Below are 20,764 nucleotides of genomic sequence, written 5' to 3'. Positions count from 1 at the left end.
GGAGTCTTCCAAAGCTTTTCCAAACTTTTGCCATTTCTGCATTTCTGTAATGTCTCCAGTATCTGTTTCCTTTGTAGCTTCTTTCTGCACATTGTTTTATTCACTTTTGTTTACATTTGTCCACCGTATTGTAATACAGTTATGACATCATCACCAATGATCACTTGGCCTTAAGCCATTTCTTACTATGTTGAAAATAAAATGGAAGTATATGCTGACAGTATGATGATTCATCCATTGAGGATAAATACAACAAAAATAAGGTGAAATAAATGTTGCTCAGATGCTTTCCTTCTCTGCACTTCCTCATCTTTGCAGCCTCACTACTTAAGAGGGGAAATGTGACCGTTGTTTTCATGCCCCTCCAGTTGTAAAATGACATTAATTATCTCTGTTTTCCGTGCCCCGCGCAGCTGTTCATGGCCCCGCGTGGGTCCCCTCGGAGTGAGCGGAATGACAATGAGGTGTCATTTCAAAGGGCTGCTGTGGTAGGAAGCTGGAAGCAGTCCTCCAACAGGACATAGTTGAAGAGAGCGACAGGGCCGGCTCCCTGCCTCTTTAACTCCAAAACATTTCTATAAGAATGTTTTCAAATTCCCCCACTGGTGTGTTTTTCACACATTTTGGTAATTTTGCTCATTGCATTTCTGTGTGTGTGTGTGTTTTTTAATTCCATTGCTCACTCTTCCCTCACCATTTCCTCACTTTGAAGGTAAATTTTTTGTAAAATATTCTGAATAACTTTGTTAAATAAGGGTAAATTTATAGTAATCTGAATCATTCTGAAAATGTTTTTATACAGTCTTATGTAACATGACTCAATCTTTTGTCACATTAAAAAATTTTGAATCATTAATTTGTGTAAAACTACATAATTGGAGAGAGATGTTGATCATCCAATTGTAATTTTATGTGGAACATGCCAGAGAGTTATTTTATTTTTAAATCTGTTTTGAGATGCATAATCCAAAATTTCAGATTCCATGTACATATTCTTCCCATTCTTAGCGAACTAATAAAATTAAGTATGTTTATTTTTGTTCTTTGTCTGAAAACATTTTAAAGCTTTTTTTTTTTTTTTTTTTCTATTAACATCATTCATTCTAGTTCTGTTACAGGGATCTGTCTCTACGACTGCATTCTCAGGATGCTCCTGCAGACCAGAATGGAGCAGGTTCAGTCCGGAAACCATTCTCCAGTCTGGTAAATGTCATGTGGTACAGATTAGCTGTCAGGCCACTTCTCCCGTCCCCACACAGGAGTGTCCCTGCCTGTCCTACACCTCCACCCGGCTGCACTGTGAGGGTTCCTCCACAGTGGGGGGAGATACTGTTATCTGGGCAGAAAAGGAGGTGCAGAGGCTCCTTGACCAGCTACTTGTACAGATAAAGGACCTGGAGGACCTTATCAGCCGCAAAAAATTTAGTTCTTTTTTTTTTTGAGGGGGTGCACAAAAGCAGAAGATAAGTGATGTGTTTCCTATCACCAAAAGGTGGCCATCATGTGAATGATACTTTGTACTTCAGCTAAAGCAAAGAGTCGATTTCATGAGTTAGACACCGTCAGATCACTATAGGTCCTTCGCATTTTCTATTGCAAAATGGTAAGCAAAGTCTTGATTTATTTGTGAATTTGCACTACAAGTTAGTTCTGTAAGCAAAATATGAATTTTCTATGTCAATGATAATTTCTTTACACATATTGAGAGCAACATTTTGCAAATGGTGTAAAGTAGTACTACATCAGTCTCATTTTTTAACTTGTTTATTACATGTCAGTGCAGTATTAAGTGAGTAAACATAGCATTGAGTCAAAATAAATACATTTACAAGAGTAAAAATTACATTATCCCACACAGATCCACACATACGTCTTACTGCAGATCAGCATCATCAAATGTAGTATACAGTTGGTTCTTGCCTATATTTACAGGATATATCTGCCATTCACTCTTTTACCACCACTCACCCCACCCCCCGATTAGGCGTTATTGATTATACTATCCTTTCTTCAACTCTCCTTCTTTTTTATATATACTGCAATAATTAATTTTACAAAGGAGTGGCACCCACATATCAGCTTCCATTTTTCTGTATATATTGATCATCATTCCCAGTCTGATTTCTTTTTCAGTCCAAGAAATATCGCATCGCTATTACATGCTGGATTTAAAGGGTGCTTATGAATAAGGAAAAATGACTGGAGGCATGTTTAGAGGCAAAATGTAAACAATCCAGCTATATTACAGTAAGCTGTAACTGGTAAAAGTGTTTTTATATCTTTTACCAGAGTTATTGGGCAGGAGGCAGGTTTAAAAGTTGCATTTTGTGTCATTTGTTTTGTGCAGTATGAGGCTTAAAAGTCTTTATGTACAGTGAAGTCAATTCTGCAACCACCTTTACACCATGTGATCACTGTTGTCATGGAGACAGACGTGGCCGGAACGTGCGTGGACGGATCATCATGCTCACCTTCTTCAGCGAATAGTAGTCAGAGTCCTTCCAGCTGTACCACACGATCCCGTCAGGGCCCAGGAGGTTCTTGCCTTTGGACGAGTAACGACCTCCCTGCCAGGTTGTAAACACAACATACTCTTCTGTGCTCTGCAAAACTGGTTTTCTAAGGCAATCAAGACAAAATGATCATCTGCTTCACTTACTAGGGCCATATCCATAATGTTTTTGTCTATGTTTGGGAGCATACCTTGTAATAGACCCCATTGAGATTGGCGAAGAAGCACTGGTGGTACCACCAGCCGGAATGGGAGATCTCGGCACAGATGTTGCCCGTGTCTGGGGTGCTAAAGCTCTGCTTGTTGTGGTACCAGCTGAAGGAGTCCTCCACAGTCCCACTGAACCCGGTGACATGGAGACGGTACTGGCTCTCTTCATTCTCAGTACTGGGGAGATGGAATAAATGATGGCAGACTTAAATCTGACACACTGAGTCTGTGGTGTGCACTTACCCATCCATTTGATTGAACCATTTCCAGGTAGGGTTGCAGTGACTCAAGGAAAGCATGGCCACTTAATGTCAGGTGGGCACTGAGCAGAGACACCAGTCCACCCCGTGGTCAGTCACGGAGTCACCTGGACAACAATGGCTTTGGAAAGCACGAGGAAATATAAACAAACACAGGGACACCAAGGACTGGGCTCGATGTGACATGTGACCACACCCCCTGCTGAGTCACCGTGCTGTCCTACCCATGTGTGTGTACAGTTGAAACAGGTGGGACAGGGACAATAAGTCCCTGCAGAATCTTGCGATGACTCCAATGTGCACACCTCCAAAGACGAGGGCGTGAATTAGAAGCTCAGCAGGGGCCCATTTCCTGTTTGCTGGTCTCCACTTCATGAGCTCTGTACCACCATCCCTCTTCTGCACATTTGTTTAAAGAAAGTGATTTATTTTATCAGTCACAATTTCCTTTGTTTTTTTCCTTGTTTATTCGGACGTCTTGCATGGATCGTGGCTCCCCCCCCCCCCCCCCGAGTTTCTTTACCATTCACTATTTTTGCTGTCTTGTGTATTTTGTGTAATTCACGTAATCTCCTCTCAGTACAGGGGGCGCGGTGGCGTAGCAGGTTTGACCGGGTCCTGCTCTCCGGTCGGTCTGGGGTTAGAGTCCCGCTTGGGGTGCCTTGCGACGGACTGGAGGTGTGTCGTCCCAACCCTACACGCCGTGTTGCCGGATTAGGCTCCGGCTCGCCGTGACTCCGCCTGGGATGAGCGGTTTCAGCCAGCACGTGTGTGTCCTCTCAGTACAGTTTTCACGGTTTGTGATGGGTGTAGTCAAGCTATGTTTGTTTGGAGCTGATTAGATACAGAACCTTGTTGCCAGTTCTAGTTTTGTTTTCACCTTCTCACTCAGTCTCTCCAGTGAGTCTTGCCTCACCTTAACCATGTCTGCATGGATATCAAACAAAAATGAAAGCCCTACCCCCATGGCCTGCTTACCGAAAGCTTTCGTAGAGGGCGTGTTTGTGCTTGTTATTCCAGTCTTCCAGGTCGATGCGTAGCGTGTAGTCCCCCTGGCTGGACAACTGGTGGATGTGCTCGTTGCCGAGCCAGAACTCTGTGTGCAGGTCCCCGAAGCCCTCCTTGTACTCCTTCCAGCTACGGTTGAAGTTGACAGAGCCATCCTGGCGCCTCTGGATCACAGTCCAACCTCCACCTGATGAGAGGAGACAGACTCAGTCCACTAATGCAGGGAACAGGCGGGGTAGACACGGGGGCGGGGGGGGCAGCTGAGCAGCTGTGCTCTACATTAGGCAGCAGGTAGCAAAGTGATTAAGGAAATGGAAGTGTTTACAGAAGATTGGTGGCTTCATTCTTGTGAGGGACCCTTGAAGGGGACACATTTCTGGACTCTGAATATCTGGGCAATGTAATATACTGCATCTATGCATCTTTGGACAGAAGTATGTGCTGATCGGGGGGGTGCAGTGGCACAGTGGGTTGGACCGAGTCCTGATCTCCGGTGGGTCTGGGGTTCAACTTCTGCTTGGGATGTCTTGCGACAGACTGGTGTCCTGTCCTGGGTGTGTCCCCTCCCCTTCTGGCCTTGCGCCCTCAGTTGCCGGGTTAGGCTCCGGTTCCCCGTGACCCCGTATGGGACAAATGGTTTCAGATGGTGTGTGTGTGTGTGTGTGTGTGTGTGTGTGCAGTGATCAGCAAGAGAATATTAAGAATCATAATATTGCCTGTGATAAATATCCAGGGTGTCCAACATGAGACCTGTTGCTTCATGTAATGGGGTGTGGAAGAACATTTGTAAAATTCGTAATACTGTAACTATACCTACAAACAACCACCATAAATTTAATTGAATCACATGACAACAGTTACATGTGTTTGAACACACATTGCACCTAAAGAAAATACCGTAAAATGTTTTATTTTAAATTTTATTTTATCATTTTGAATTAATATTTATTTTACATATTTATAATATACTTATTATGATTCTTACACACATGGCTGTTGGTTCGTAATAACTGGGGGTCTTGTCAAAAAAAAAGACTGGGCACCCCTGTGTGTGTAGTCATGTGTAAATGACAGGTCACAACGCTGCTTGAAAGTATGCGCACTTAGTTTTACCACAAAATGGTTATTTCATGAGAAGCAGTCCTTATCTGACATAACAGGTGTGTAATGAACAATTCCATATGTTGCTTTAGAATAAATCATGTGGGGTGGAAAATAAGCGAGCACCTAGTTGCATTGGTATAACTAAGTAGGTAAGTAGAATCAGGTGTGTAAATTATAATCATTTATTCCTTTTGTAAGACTACGACTTAAGATTTAGATCCTATAAGTTTTTTTTTAGTCTTTTATACAAGAACAATGACCATCCCTAGAGGGTTCACATACCTTCAAGCTGCACAGAATGTAGGAGTCATATTACACCATTATTTTAGTCTTATAAGGTGTTGTGAACCGGCTTCCCCACCTTCTGTGTCCATGTCACAGAAGACTTCGACAGGGACCGCTCCCAGCGAGGGCACCACGATGTAGATCCCAGACCTGTGAACCCCATTGTAGTAAAGGGAGGCACAGTCGATGGGGCAGTTCCTCACATGCTGGACCTCTGCGAGGAAAGCGACCTCAGTGAAAGAATACGGGGTCAACTGGGCTCACAGCTCTGTACAGTCACATGATCAAAAATCACCAGAGTTGGTACGAATCGCGTCGGTATTTCTTCCCCAGACCAGAGTCGAAGAGCTTCGCACAGACCTGGGTGCAGGGCCTCCTGGGTGCTGAGGAGGGGTGTCGTGCGGAGGATGTTGATCATGCAGCCGGGGTTGCGGCGCACCTTCTCCGCCAGAACGGAGAGGTTGTGGATCTGCGTCTGCATGTCGTAGATGAGCGAGCCGTGGATGTGGAGCAGCGTGCTGGCCTCAGCGTACTGCTGCTCCAGGACACGGAACCGGTGCTCCAGGGATGAGTTGAGGCCCTTCTTATCCTCATTCTGCCAAGGAGACACATCCCACGGGCTTAGGAGAGGCCCGTTAGTGTTCACACACACACACACAGTTAGTCCACGTTGGGCCCAGGGAGGCTGCAGGCTCCAATCAAGTAATGAAACCCCCCCCCCCCCAAGTAACATACATGCCCAGATCTGAGAAATGCTGACATTCTGCAAATAACAACAAGGAAGGGAAACTGATGCGCCGACAAAACATGCGGTGATTACAGCGGATTGAAACGTGCGACAGTTGAGTCAAGTGTGTGCATAGCATTGCAAACACACCGTTGGTCAAGCACTGGTTCGGTGGCACTGATGCAGGTGGAATTTGACCCGCTGCACTAGTAAAACACACCACAAAACCTCAAACAGGAGACACAGTGGGTCATACACGCGAATATGAGATGCAAATGAAATGTCAACCCAATCCGGAACCTTTTCTTGTCGGTAATTGTCTCCTCGGGCATGTTGTATTGAAACAGAAGAGGTTGCTGGTAGTGCCCTTTCCATACCACAGTGTTTTGACTTCACTTTAGGAGTTAAAAGTGACCTTAGAGCTGTAATATTGTTTTCTGCAAACGCCTGTAAAACCGCAACATTAAATTCAAAGATGTCTTTAATTTTATTTTTTTCTTTTGTTTTCATGATTTATTTAAAACGAGTTCCCTTAACTGTCTTTTCCATTTTTTTTTTTTTTTTTTTTTAAAACTTTCATTTTTAAGTTGTAGTCGCAGATTTAACAGAAAAGCTTCTGCTGTTGTCACTGCTTGACTAGTGAGACGGTGACCTGCTCGTCTCTTGTAAACTGAATCCATGTCCAACAGTGGTCAGATAATCCAGTGAAAAAGTCCATCAGACTCTGGAGCGTTTCAAGGGACAAAACACACACACACACACATTTTCTGAACCGCTTGTCCTATACAGGGTCGCGGAGAACCGGAGCCCAACCTGGCAACACAGGGCGTAAGGCCGGAGGGGGAGGGGACACACCCAGGACGGGACGCCAGTCCATCGCAAGGCACCCCAAGCGGGACTCGAACCCCAGACCCACCGGAGAGCAGGACCCGGTCCAACCCACTGCGCCACCGCGCCCCCTACAGGGACAAAACAGTCATTTTTATTTTTAGCATTATTATTTCCTCTTTAAACTCTGTTTTGCTCATGCAGTTTTCTTTGGGATGAATCAAGTTTTTATCAATTAATAATTCCAGCAAAGGAGACAGGCTCAGACTGCTGTGTGTGCATGGCCTTGTGGGAACCTCACGCAGCTCTCTCTGACGGGTCCTGGTGACAGGTGAGGTTTTACAGGCCTGGCGAGACTAATCCTTATTACTGCTCAGGGTTAAGGAAGCATTAGGGGAGACCTGCATTCCTGAGCATCATGGCCATGGACTGCACCGCAGGGCACAGATCACCACAACAGCTGTCAGACGCCTCCTCTGAGTGCATCTCTTCCCTTCTTCACACCGTATTTTCAGTGTGCAGTTTATTGAACATAAAATGGCATTTGCATATTGTGCTACGGAACCATAAAGTAACTGGAAACAGTCTAAAGTAACAATCGGAGGAATATGTTTTCTGAACCGCTCGTCCCAATCGGGGTCGTGGGGAACCAGAGCCTAACCCAGCAACTCGGGGCATAAGGCCGGAAGGGGAGGGGACACACCCAGGACAGGACGCCAGTCTGTCCCAAGGCACCCCAAGTGGGACTCGAACCCTAGACCCACCAAAGAGCAGGACCCGGTCCAACCCACTGCACCACCACGCCCCCTATCGGAGGAATATAAAGTAACAAATATGTGTATTCATTTATCTGATGCTTTTCTCCAAACAACTGTCAACATTAAGCTATTCACAGTGATTTACCTATCTGAAGAGTTGGGTCATTTTTACAAGGTAAGTTCTAGATCCAGGGGTGGGATCTGAACCTGGGTCCTTCAAGTGCAAGGTAGCAGCTGTAACCATTATGCCACCTGCTGGCCCCTAGCTGGCTGTGTCTTACTGGTAGCTCTGCTATTGATAAGTTTAATTTTCAATCTGGTCAAATAGATAAAGATATACGGTATCTCTCCAGTGCAACCACTGTTTTTGGATCTAAAGAGGAGACAGATATGTTTTGCTAAGCCTGTGCTGTGAGGACAATGCAGTGCTAATTCCAGCAAACTTCAGAACATTGCAGAACATAATAAGCGCAGTAGTGCAAACCTTCCAAGTGTAAGAAGTCGTTGAAATCATTCTATAAACTGACACTCTGAAACTCTAAAACTATTCCATGCTAAAATGTCTCATTTACTGGCCATGTACAATAACACAAAAAAGATATTTCGGTAGTAAAAACAAAGTAAAAATGTGTACATGTGGGGAGAAAAAGTAAGAAAAGGCAGTTTTTTTGCTTTGTCTTTCTTAAAGCCTACGGAAACACCTCGTATTCCTTCCTATCCGTAAGATGCTGTACCTGCGGAGTGCTGCTTGAAAGTATGTGAACCCTGTAGGGATGGACATTATTCTTATGTGAAATATTAAAATAAACTTGTTAAATCTTAAAATGAACCTATATAATGGATAAATGACTGTGATTACACACCTGATTGTACTTCCCTACTTGGTTTAACCAGTGCAACTTGGGGTTCACTTACCTTTGCATCTGCAATACTTCTGTTGACAGAACTACTATACATGAATTCCTCTAAAGGAACATATGACATTGGTTGTTACACACCTACTATTTCAGATGAGAAATGCTGCTTCTCATTAAATAAGCATTTCGCAATAAAACCAAGTTCGCATACTTCCAACTCGCACACGTCGACTAGTTCTACACAATTTTGCCAAATGAACGTAAGCGAAGCCTTGAATCGCTTTCCACGTCAAGCTCAAATTTTGATGCAAACAGCTTTTAAAGCTGCCTGATCCAAAGTTGTCGTTCCGTGTACTTTTGCAGCTGTAAAATTAGCTGCCGTCTAGAAAATTTTCTTGTTAGTCGAATTATTCACACCTGTAAAATTGCAGGAGGAGAATGGAAACGGTGCTCCCTACCTAAAAGATGACTCCGATCGCTCTTTTGAGCGCTGGGAGGCAATGAACGCCGGCAGGGTCTGAGTTCCGCACCTCGTAGTTGGCCGCACCGCCTCCGGGCCTCACCTGCATCTCCAGGACGTTGATGCGATGCCTGTGGTTGCGTAGCTCCTCCTGCAGCTCGGAGATGGTCTCCTTCAAGTCAACCATCTGCTGCTTGCGCTCTTCGTTCTCGTGCAGCCAGTAGGAGACCTCGTCCGTGCAGCGGAACATGTCCGGGCAGCGCTGCTCGGCCAGTAGGGGCAGCGTGGCCACCAAGTGGCACCTTCCGTTGGCCGTCACCTGGTTGCTGTACTCGCCGCACTGGGTGAGACCGCTGACCGGGTGGCGCACATCCGTGTCATTGTCCCCAAGGACAGGCCAGGTGCCCCACAGTATCAGAAAGAGGGGAGTCCAGAGTAGCTTCAGGAGCACTGTGCTCCTCATCCCCGCTGGTGACGTTTGGGAGCAGGTTGCCGACCTCACGCCTCCGCGTCACTGACGGCGTGGTGCCTTTACCCTTAATGCAGGCATCTCCTTCAGATTTTGGTCCCCTTTACAGATCCTTCGAAGGTACTTGCTTCACAGCAATCGTAATTTTTCCTCTAGATAAAATAGAAATTTCAACAGAAGGCGTCACATTGGACGTAACATTATCCTGTTTCCTGGATCACTTTGGATGCAGATGTACGAGTGCACAAATTATTTTTCTTTTTTCTGCAGAAAAGGTCTTTTTTTTTTGCTCGGCAGACGATATCCAGAAAAAGTACACTATATCATTGAAGAGCTAGACATTTACTGAAGCAATTCTTTACATTTCTCAAGAGTACGCAGAAGATGCAACACGGTGATCAACCCGTTGCTTAAGAGACGAGCAGCTGTTTCAGAAGAGGTGTCTGTATATGTCATACATTTTCATACTTCAGATTTTCATCTTCGCCTGCACTCTTCTTCAGTGGAGCTCCTAGCTGTCGAGAGAGATCCTAAAAACCGTTTAATGCTCTATGCTAATTTCACCTCCATGCTTAACTCATTAACACAACGTGATGGAAGTTAATTCTCTCCTGCGTGACTCTCATAAAATCTATTCTGTCACAAGGCTGTGAATCCCAAACACATCAGCTGCAAACTGGTTGCGGAGCTCTAATGGAATCGCGACAACTCATCATTAATCTGTATTTGGCAATTTTAAGCCACACTTTGTTGACAAATCTACTTGCAGTAATTCAGAAAATTATAGAATAATGTTTTACACTGTGTCGGGTTGATTTGTCCGACTAATATCGCTCTATAGAAACATCTTTATAACAACGTTCACTAGAGTCGACAAACTGCTTTTTTAATTCTTTTTTAAATATGGCATTTCATAAGACTTCACCCCAAAATGTCTATTTATGCAATATTTTTACATATGTTTTTTGGATTTAAAAAAAATGATTCATTGCTTGATTATCAAGATTCTCTTCTCATTTTATTGCATTTTCTGAACTTCACTGAGCATAAAATTTATTTTGTATGAATTTTGCGCGGTCATTTCCCATGAGCATTCATCAGTTACTGAAAACTCATCTCTTTCTTTGCTGGGCTTATGAGGAATATGTTTGGACAGTAATCCTGCAAACTTGATTTTTATTCAGTCTGAGGTTCACCAAGCAGCTTTTATGCAAGTGAAAGACTCCTGGAGGGCAACACTGCCGCACTATGTCAGGCGGGTCATGATGGATTCACTTCTCTCCTTTATCGCAGATGAGCAAAGAGCCTTTTTAATAAAATGTGTCACTCACCATTCACATCCACATTCAAAGTCTCCGCAAAAGTTGAGCCAGACCTCATTCAAAACGCTACAACTAGTTCACAGACCAGAATTTACCTTGTTTACCGCGGTAAGGTCCCTCCTCGGTGAAAAGAGGAAGAGTGTCGTGAGGCGTTTGCTGCACACATTTCCCTCCTGAAGAGTAAAGTCGCAATGTGGAGCAGGGTGCCTGACATCTTCTATCCCATAATCCTTCCTAATGGGATTTCTGGTTCAGAGAATGGCAAGAGATGCTAAATGCACTAGCTAAAATGCTAATCGGTTAATCTCCTTCATCTGGACATAATTTTAATGACTTTTTGAAAATTCCTTTAATTGACGGCACAACGGAAGAGAACTGGGTCGCAACGACACAAGCGGTGTAGAGAGAAAAGGCAGATGTACACCGATGCATAATACAGTACAAAAGCAAAAGATTACAGTATTGGCAAGAGTGGTCTTATGACAGGGAGTTTTTAGTGTAATTTTTTATGTTTTTTTTAATTTCATGAGTCTGATATACAGTAACTGAGTTTAATTTAGCATAACCTGGGTCACTTGCATCATTTGAAGGAACCCTTTTGTAGTATGTAAAGACTGCCGGCATTTTCAACAAGTTCATCGTTTACCTTCAGCAAGTGGGAAGCTGTTTCAGTCGCTTTCGTTACATTATTCTTCGAAACTTGGACAGTAAAGGATGAGAAAACCCTATTTATTTCATTGTTAGACCCACCAAGGAGTACTGATTTCCTTCACCTCACCACCGTCCGACAACATGCATGTAGTGCAGCTGGAATACTTGTGACATGAGTTACATGGAATCTCTCTCACACACACACACACACACACACACACACACACAAAATGTCTACAACCGCTTGTCCCGAGCAGGGTCGTGGCGAACCAGAGCCCAACCCAGCAACACAGGACAGAAGGCTGGAGAGGGAGGGGACACACCCAGGACGGGACGCCAGTCCATCACAAGGCACCCCAAGCAGGATTCGAACCCCAGACCCGCCTATATGGAATCTTTTTTTTTTTTTCTTTTTCATAGAGGTGTTCATTATTTCAGAGTGAAATTGTTACAAACGGTCTGGGTTAAAGGCTTGGAAAGGTGAGCAGAGGACGGGTCCACCAAGCCAATTGTGCCACCTGCTGGGTGCACCTCCCAGCAAAACTGGAGCTCCACTTCTACTGGGTTCATCTCCTCCACCGTGACATTATGTGCTATTGAGAACTTTCATTGCACATTACTGCTCCAATTTTTTCAATATTTCATGAAATACAACATTGGATGCATATGTTTTTGGGTTCAGTGGGATAAATTTTTTTTTTTTTTTTTTTTTTAAATTTTCTGCATCTTTTGATTGCTGTCTTTTTTTTTTAAATTTAATCCAATTCAGTTGATTTTTATAGATCACTCTTCTCACACAGTGACACAGAGTGCAGAACAGACGATTAGAAGATATAATTTAGATAAAAGTTGGGCTATACATTAAATTACTGCAATACCTGTATTAGTTATTAAAGGTACAAAGACTGGCCAACTGGCCAAGGAGGAAACAAAAAACTCCAAACTGAAAGGCAATTAAAAAAAAAAAAAAAAAAAAAAAAAACTTGTGGGCTGTCCACCCCTCCTGGGCATTCTAGATTGAAAAAGACTTTTAAGCCAACTTAAACAGTAATTTATGACAGTACTATGATCACTAGAAGCTAATAAGTTGATGCCCCAATTCACATATGCAGGTCTCATCCACCACCATGGCATTCAGTGATCAGCTTCTGGAAACACTCCATCTCCAGATGTTGTTCCATGAGAGTCTTCATCCTGCTTTGTGCTGTAATATTTGATCCCCTCATCACCTGGATCACTACTGATGCTCACAGCTTACTTTCAACCAACAGACACATTTCTCCCATCCATCCCATCCATCATGAACACATTTTTTGCACGTGATATAAATGTAATGTAAATGTACATTTTCCCAGACGACCTTTCTTCATCTGCAAGAACATCTGTCTGTGGTTCCCTTCTGTCCCGTTTTTCCTTTTCACTCATTAATCAATGTAACAATTGATTGTATTTGTCTTCATTCTCCCTCTGCTTCAGCATGTCTCTTCAGCTTACTGCACCAGCTGCTGATGATCCTGAACCTCCCTTTAGGTTCTTGCTATTACCTTCTTTCCTGGTTAATGATACTTATTGTCTACCACGAGCTTGTCCTCCACCTTCAACAAAGTGTCTTTAATAAAGTCCTATCCAGAATCAAAAAATGTATGTCAGTCGTTTAAAAAAAGAAGAAAAAAAACAAAAACAAGGGTAACTCTTATTTTAGTGCAGTTTTTCCTTTTTTTCCAGTTCAGTATGATGCTGTTGGCTCTCTACAATTTTTCATTGTATATAGTACTTTGAATACTGTATATTAAATCTGTATTGTTTCTGGGATTGGCTCTGGATTACTGTGACCCTGCTTTGGAAAAGATGTTCCTTAATCAAAATGATAGATAGATAGATAGATAGATAGATAGATAGATAGATGCATTCATTATCATAATATTTTTTCTACTCTTTTAATTTTTAATTCCTGTTAAATTTTGCCAATGGCAATATTTTATGCCACTTGTATACAACATTTTGTATTGTACAATTGAATGTGCAATTGTTCCAAATATTACTTTAAAAAAGGCAAAAACTTTTGTTCAGCAAAACATGTTTTCCCCTCAGAATGAACGCTTCATACAAGTCTCTTACATCTGAAATATAATCTGGCCACTGGATCGTTATGTGATTTATAGCTAAAAGCTTCAGTCTCCTGCAGCAAAGCACTCAAATGTTATCGCTTTCCGAAGGCCGTCACAAAGGAAAAAATGACAGTGAAAAAACCAAGGTTAGTTCCGCAGTCTAATGGTAGACTTTTATGAAGCGATGCCCCTTAAAGTACACCATTTTGACTTCAGTGGCTGACATTGTGGTAGTATGTTGGGATAATTGAACGAATTGCCCTGCTGAAGGCCACTGGCCATATTTAGCTCTATTAAGACATTTTCCAGCTCAAAATGAAAATGTGACGCAGACTGAGTGCTCCTTGAGCTAAACGTGTTTGTATTTTCTCATCATAATGGTCATTTTAAGTATTTATACATAACTGTTTTTTTTTATATTGTGTCATTAGTTTGTGATTTTTATCTTAGAGCTTACTTGTACACTTAAGAAAGATTTAGTTCATCTAATGTCCAAATAAAATAATGGATCTTCTTGATTTAAATATGAATACCATCTTCGGTACTTTATTTTTACGGTAGTGCCCTTTCCAACATGTTTTTCTCCAAGTGTGCAACGTAAGATCTGCCAAGACTGCATAAGGACAGCTCCGTTACTAATAAAAACAGGGAGAGACACACAAGTCATAAATGAGTACAGTTTTAAAAAAAAAGAAAGAAATGAGACCATATTCAGGTATATGTAGTCAAAAGTGTAATGACTGAGTGTGTCATCAAATGTATGACGACCAAAATGAGTCACCTGCGTTCAGTTGTCTTTCACATTGGCATTGCTTTTTAGCAGCATGTACTTTTATTACATTGCACAAAGAATGATAGTAGGACTTTGAGATGAATCCTGACATCACAAGGAAAATTGCAAATTCAACACCATAAAAAAAAAATTTACTCTGTTGGAATCAGACCAAGTTCTGTGTGTTGTTAGTATTTGTGGCTATGGGAAAAAAAACTTTAATTTTGTTCTGGTTGTCCTGGCAACTATCGAACCACAGTGTGTGAGGAACCTCAAGGGTTATTTTAACCCTGATCATTTCACACTTATGTTTTTTGCCCCAGGATGAGAATCTCAATCTGGAGGGAGACTTTTCAGCCCTGGTGTCAAGGAGGGTTGACTCACAATGGGTGGAAAATCTCACTCCACACTAAAAATGCCAAGATAAAAACACACATGTGCTCACCCCACGGTCACCCCTGGCTGATGTTACCAGTCTGAAAAAGTGTCTATATGTACAGTATATGCATATGTATATGCATTCCGTGTCTTGTGTCTGAGCTGGTTTTCCAAAGATGATCAGAGGGTATACTTATTGCATTTTTACTCTTCATTACCATTATTGGATTCAACGGCCAAACAAATTGCGAAAATAACAAGGAGATAAAACTACTAAAATTAAAGGACTTTTTATGAGCAAAGTGGTTTAATTACATTGACCCGCATTGTGGCTTTTTAGATAAGTGAATACAGATATAATAGCTTAATTGATGCTTCAATTTTCCATAACTGCCCTTTCCAGCTGAGCTCCCAGAAACACCTTTTCCGTCACCGGAGCTCCATAAACAGATTGGAATAAGCCCGAAATTCACATCTCTTCACCGTTTAGTCAGCTACAATGGGGCCCAGTAATTGCTTTACGTCTGGTTTATGTGGGCCCGGCATTTACACATTAAGGTCACGTAACCTTACACCCCACCACTTGATGAGTGCGGGGAAATTGCGACCACTCAATAATCCAGCGTACCCAATGCGTGTGACGTTCAAGAGTCACTGTGATGAGAGAGAGGCTCGTGATCTTCCCAGAAAGCCGGCGCTGCAAGCTCTTAGCACCTCCCCTGTCTTAGGGAACACAAAAGGACAATTCTTCCAATGTGCTCTTCTCAAAAGGTTGCTATGCAGGTATAAGTATAAAAGGAGAAAGTGCAGGAGTTCGGACTTCAGAGTCAGGGAAAGGGAAGGTCGAACACCAGCGCAGGAACAGGTTCAACCCCCCCAGAGGAGAAGAGAAGAACAGAGAAGGGAACTGACAGGAAAGACCTGCAGACCCGCTGAAGGGACAAACGGAGGCGAACGCCAGACACTGTGAGACAGGTAACATATTGACTGTACAGTTGGTAACTATGTTTCGTGAAAAAAATGTTTGTGCTTCAGTATTTGTGGTGTAACTTCCATTCTGTTATTGCTGAAAATCAACAGGTCTCGCCTGGTGCTGGTCCAGTGTGTTGTTCCACTTGTCACTATATGTCAATTGTTCATTACGATTGTAATGATAGGGACCGTTGCTTCATTTCATTGAAGAACTTAGTCAAACCGCTTTAAAAATTCAATCTGAATGCAACATACAGCAGCTTTTTAATTCTTTTGAGAAATATACTCTAAAGACATTTCTACAATAACTGATCATGAGACCATGTGTGTCACCTTTCTTAAATTGTTTCAGTCTGCTGGATTATTGAAGCAAATGAGCAGAATCCATCCCAGGCATTTCTTCAGTCTATATGTAGCGTGAGACTGACAGCAGAAAAACATAAATGGACCAGTATGTATTCTGCTATCCAGAGTACAGATATATAACCACTCAGTTCGACATCTCTGTGACTAACACCCAAGGGCAGAAGGTTGGCTGGAAGGAGATACATTCATCTTCTTCATCATCATCTGATTAATATGACCCCAACACACTGGTTTGCCTTCCTTTCCTAAATACATTTTTTCTCTAAGGCACATTTGAAAAGAGTTTGGTAATTGAAAGTAGGAGGAGAGAAATGACTGATTGATTGAGTGATTGATTGAATGCGTGTCAACAAATCGGAACTAAATCCATATTCTGCTCCTGCAAACTACATCCACTATAATACTGTGACCAGAAAGTTGATCACTCTGCCAGGCGATGTCAGTGTCTTGTACTATGAAGCAACATCACAGTGAAATAAACATGTTGAGTCACCAGAGAGTCAGGCATTGGCACTGGAGGATGGTGGTAAACCGGCCCTTTTCATTCGCCAGTAGCTCGAGTCCCTGTCCTTGTGGAAGATGCTGGTTCCAGCCTGGGCATTGGCCCTGGTCATGCTGTGTGTGGGGTGTCCCAAGGCAAATGGCCAGTGCTGGGAGCACGCGCGGTGCCAGGACCTGAGTTCCGAGGAGAACATCCTGGTGAGCAGCATCTACATCGCTGACTTTTGTTTCCTCCGAGCTGTGCGTCGCTTTGGAGAAAAGGATCCGCAAAATGAATATATATAGATGTACCTTTACTGTTGCATTTTATTATTACAATATGATTTGTATTGAAAGAGATACATTTTCCAAGCAGGATTCAGATTTTATAACTCACTTTTTTGAAGAAAATATGATGGGTGCTTACAGATTTTTGGGGTACAGTATAAGTTCTATATGTTAGTGATTAGGGTAGAAATATGGCTTGATAGTTGTTGTTCTGAATTTGCCATTTGAGGTTAAAACCTTTTTAATCTTTTTCCCTTTTATTTGATAAGATTTCCACCAAATGAACATGTGCCGTGTTACTTCTGAACAAAATTATTGGGTAAAAAGCTGTTCTTTGCCTGTGTCATATTTAATGAAATACCATTTATTTCTCTTGTCACTCAGGATTGTATACAGCAGTGCAAGTCTGACCTCACAGCTGAATCCCCTGTTTACCCCGGTATCGGGCACCTCCAGCCCCCCTCAGGATCCGACAGCCCACTCGACAGTCACTATGGCCACGCCTTCGGCACCCTGGCCCTGCCGGTGGAGGGCGTACCCCCGGAGGACAGGGCCGAGGGATCCCAGCACCTGGACAAGCGCTCCTACTCCATGGAGCACTTCCGTTGGGGCAAGCCAGTGGGTCGCAAGCGTCGGCCCATCAAGGTGTTTGCCGGCACCGCCGAGGAAGACTCCACCGAGGCCTATCCGACTGAAGTGCGGCGTGGACTCGGCAGTGACCTAGACTACCCAGTGGGTGAGACGGAGCTGGCCGGGGACCACCCGCAGTCCAGCCTGCAGGAGAAGAAGAACCAGCGCTACAAGATGGGCCATTTCCGCTGGAATGCTCCGCCAGCCCCGACCACCAAGCGCTATGGGGGATTCATGAAGTCGTGGGGAGACCGCGACCAGAAACCCCTTCTGACCCTCTTCAGAAACGTGATCAACAAGGATGGCCAACAGAAGAAGAACTCGGCAGACGTACAGTAGCAGAAGAGGAGAGGACTGGCGGACGGGCGTCGACAGGCGGGGGACGCCCAACACTCTGTGTCCCTCCAGTCAATGTTTCCAACTTTTTAGATAGCAGTCATTCCAGATTGTTTGTTTGCTTGATGGTCCCCAAAACATGTGGTCGCAGTATTGCCGATAAAAGGCAGTTTGTTCTTTAGCCAGCAACAAATTTAACATACAATGTAGTTACCAATAAATTCCGAATATTGTAAATAACAACGCTTTTGTGATTACGTAAAACGTAAAGGGATGTAGCAGAGTATTTTTAAATGGAACAGATTTATTTCTTATATGTTGAGATGTACAGAGCTATATTGTAAATGAATGAAATATTAAACAGATTATACATTGTTGCAGACCACAAAATATTCTAATGTTGCAGACTATAATATATTCTGAGTTCCCCTTTTCTGGTAACTAAAACAAAACATTTTGAGTATTGCACTGAGCACCGTATCTCTAACATAGCTTTCAGATTTAGAGTAGAAAGGTTCATGCATAATTTTATGTTTAACAATTTTAGCTCAGGCATGACGTTTACATTTTACACCAGCCAAAAGGATAATATTTTTCAGATTCCTATTTCCATATAAAATTGGCTATTCCATGACTATATTAAACACTGATAATCACTGTAATATTCAGAACATTTGATTATAGCATTTTACATAGAAATTATTATTCATATGTATTTGCTTCATATGAGAACTACATTCTTGGAAATGCCTCACATAGAGTAATGAAAGGTGATAAACAGGGATATATGATACTGCACATTAAAAAAATCTCCCTGGCCTTATAAATCCTATTAAAATGGCAAACGGTCAATTGTGCAAGCACTAATGCTGCAGTTTTCATATAACAATCATATAATAATTCATTGAAGGAAGAAGTTACTGTACCATTATTAATACTGGGTAGGCTTTTGGTCACTTAAAACTGACCTCACACTTAAATCACAGGGCACTAAGCTCCTGCTCGCAGGCTCATTTGAAAACTACTTGATGAAACACATCATTGAGCACAGCTTTCTGTGCCGACTGCTACCACATTCATGAGATAAATATCATTAGCACACTGTGCATCGTGTCTACTGAAACACACAATATTCCCCTCATATTTGTCCATAGCAAAGTACAGTGTTAGGGTTAGTAGCGCCGCTGTCTCACAGCATCTGGGCGGTGCGAGAGAGCGTGGGTTTCATCCTCACTCAGTCTATGTGGAGTCTGCATGTTCTCCCCGTGTCTGCGTGGGTTTCCTCTGGGTGCTCTGGTTTCCTCCCACAGTCAAAGTCATGCTGGTCAGGTTCCCCCATAGTGCGTGAGTGACAGAGAGAGTGTGTGTGTTCCACTGATATATGGATGAGTGACCCATTGTAAGTAGTGTATCTAGCAGTGTAAGTCACTGCGGTGAATAATGTGTGTGGGCTCATAACACTACATAGAGCTCATTGGAAGTCGCTTTGGAGAAAAGCGTCTGCTAAGTAAATAAAAGTAATAAATAAATGTTATGTTTATACACTAAGCTAATTACAGCAATTTACAAATTTATACAGCCTTGCAATTTTCACTGTACCAGCTCAGGGTAACTATCTTCATCAGGAGCACTGCTGTTTGAGCAGGGGTTCAAACCCAGGTTCTTCCATAAGGTGAACATCCGGCTCGAAACATTACACCTCCCGCTGTCCTGCACGTCGCGCACATTTTCTGCAGAACCGGACAAGGTGCAATCTCTTCTGCGGGTTCGTAAACTCACGCACACACCACAGGCACGCACTCACATAAAACCTGAGACTTTTTTTTTAACTTTGATTTCCGACCATCCCTTTTGTGAAATTAGATGTAATGAGAGAAACATGAACAGTCCACAGATTATATGAATGTCTTGTCAAAATGTTTCATGCCCTCGCTCAAAACGGAGCACTTTGGAAATATGTGAATGAGGTTGTTTAGTTCAGTGCAGCTCTTCATGCCTCTGCAATCTACAGTTTTTGCTTTCTTTCATCCGCTCGCTTCCTGAAAATGAAATAACTGTTCTCAGCACCCTGCGGCACGACTGAACTGCCTGTTGACGTACACCGGTAAAACGGAGTCATCGTTGCTCATGTTGGCACAGTAAACAATCTGGGTCTTGAAGCTCTAAGCCACATAATGCTGATTATTGTGTATGGAGCGATGTATGCTTTGCTCCGGCTGTCTGGCATTTTGAGACCTTTGCTCCGCTTGCTGAGCATCACGGCCGGAGGGTGATTCAATCTCACCATCCTCCAAAACGGTCCGACAATCATGGAGCGGCCGAGAGGTCTCTGGTTCAAATCTAGTCATCCCCAAGAGTACAGATTCCTTCTCTCTCCAATTGGATTAGAGCTGCTGCTATTATGTTTTACTTCACATCAGCTGTGGGTGATTCTCGGCTGGAAAAGTGCTTGGCGCATTTTCGTATACTCCACACGCCTAGTATGGATACCTCATCGAGTGAATTTTTGAAAAAAAAATATATAGAAACTGAGGTACACTAAAAACAAAATTGAAAAAAGGAAAAAAAAAATTTTCTCTCATAAGAAGTAAAAAAACGGGACATTATTATTAAAGTTAAAGCAAATAATTAGAACACTTTTGAGGATTATACATGACTCAGAAGCATAATGAAAATGTGGATTAGTGACAGGCGAAAGGTCTACAGGATAATTTGGAACGTTATTTGTGGAACAGACGTATACACATGAAAACAGCTGCATTTTACTATGCATTTTACATATTTTTTCCAAAAAAAAAGTGAGACAATGCATAACACTCTCAAGCATGTTTAAATAGATTTAATTTTTCACTGGCACTACAAAATAAACAGTCATTTTCCAGCACAACATAAATAACAATGCAACTGAGTGGACTATTCAGTTTTCCACGTTCAGTATACAAAATATGTAGAGCACACAGCTGTAAGCCACACAAAAGACTGA

The 20,764-nt window shown here is 42.7% G+C and overlaps 2 protein-coding genes across 2 annotated transcripts; one reads left to right on the top strand and one right to left on the bottom strand.

Moving 5' to 3' along the window:
* Nucleotides 1-2,181: 2,181 nt before the first annotated feature.
* On the bottom strand, nucleotides 2,182-9,472 carry LOC108918647 (angiopoietin-related protein 7). The gene is made up of 6 exons (XM_018726154.2): nucleotides 9,113-9,472; nucleotides 5,740-5,974; nucleotides 5,456-5,593; nucleotides 3,961-4,177; nucleotides 2,704-2,899; nucleotides 2,182-2,567 (listed from the first exon to the last, which is right to left on the bottom strand). Exons 1-6 carry the CDS (start codon nucleotides 9,470-9,472, stop codon nucleotides 2,421-2,423), a joined length of 1,293 nt encoding a protein of 430 aa, XP_018581670.2. The 3' UTR covers nucleotides 2,182-2,420.
* Nucleotides 9,473-15,547: 6,075 nt separating this feature from the next.
* Nucleotides 15,548-18,166, top strand: pomca (proopiomelanocortin a). Its single transcript, XM_018730535.2, has 3 exons — nucleotides 15,548-15,684; nucleotides 16,600-16,746; nucleotides 17,200-18,166. Exons 2-3 carry the CDS (start codon nucleotides 16,627-16,629, stop codon nucleotides 17,782-17,784), a joined length of 705 nt encoding a protein of 234 aa, XP_018586051.1. The 5' UTR covers nucleotides 15,548-15,684; nucleotides 16,600-16,626; the 3' UTR covers nucleotides 17,785-18,166.
* The last annotated feature ends 2,598 nt before the right edge of the window (nucleotides 18,167-20,764 follow it).

The sequence above is a fragment of the Scleropages formosus genome, chromosome 15 (assembly GCF_900964775.1).
Source record: "Scleropages formosus chromosome 15, fSclFor1.1, whole genome shotgun sequence".
Classification (NCBI taxonomy): domain Eukaryota; kingdom Metazoa; phylum Chordata; class Actinopteri; order Osteoglossiformes; family Osteoglossidae; genus Scleropages; species Scleropages formosus.
Note: the sequence above shows the minus strand (reverse complement) of the source record. Positions and strands in the feature narration are given on the sequence as shown.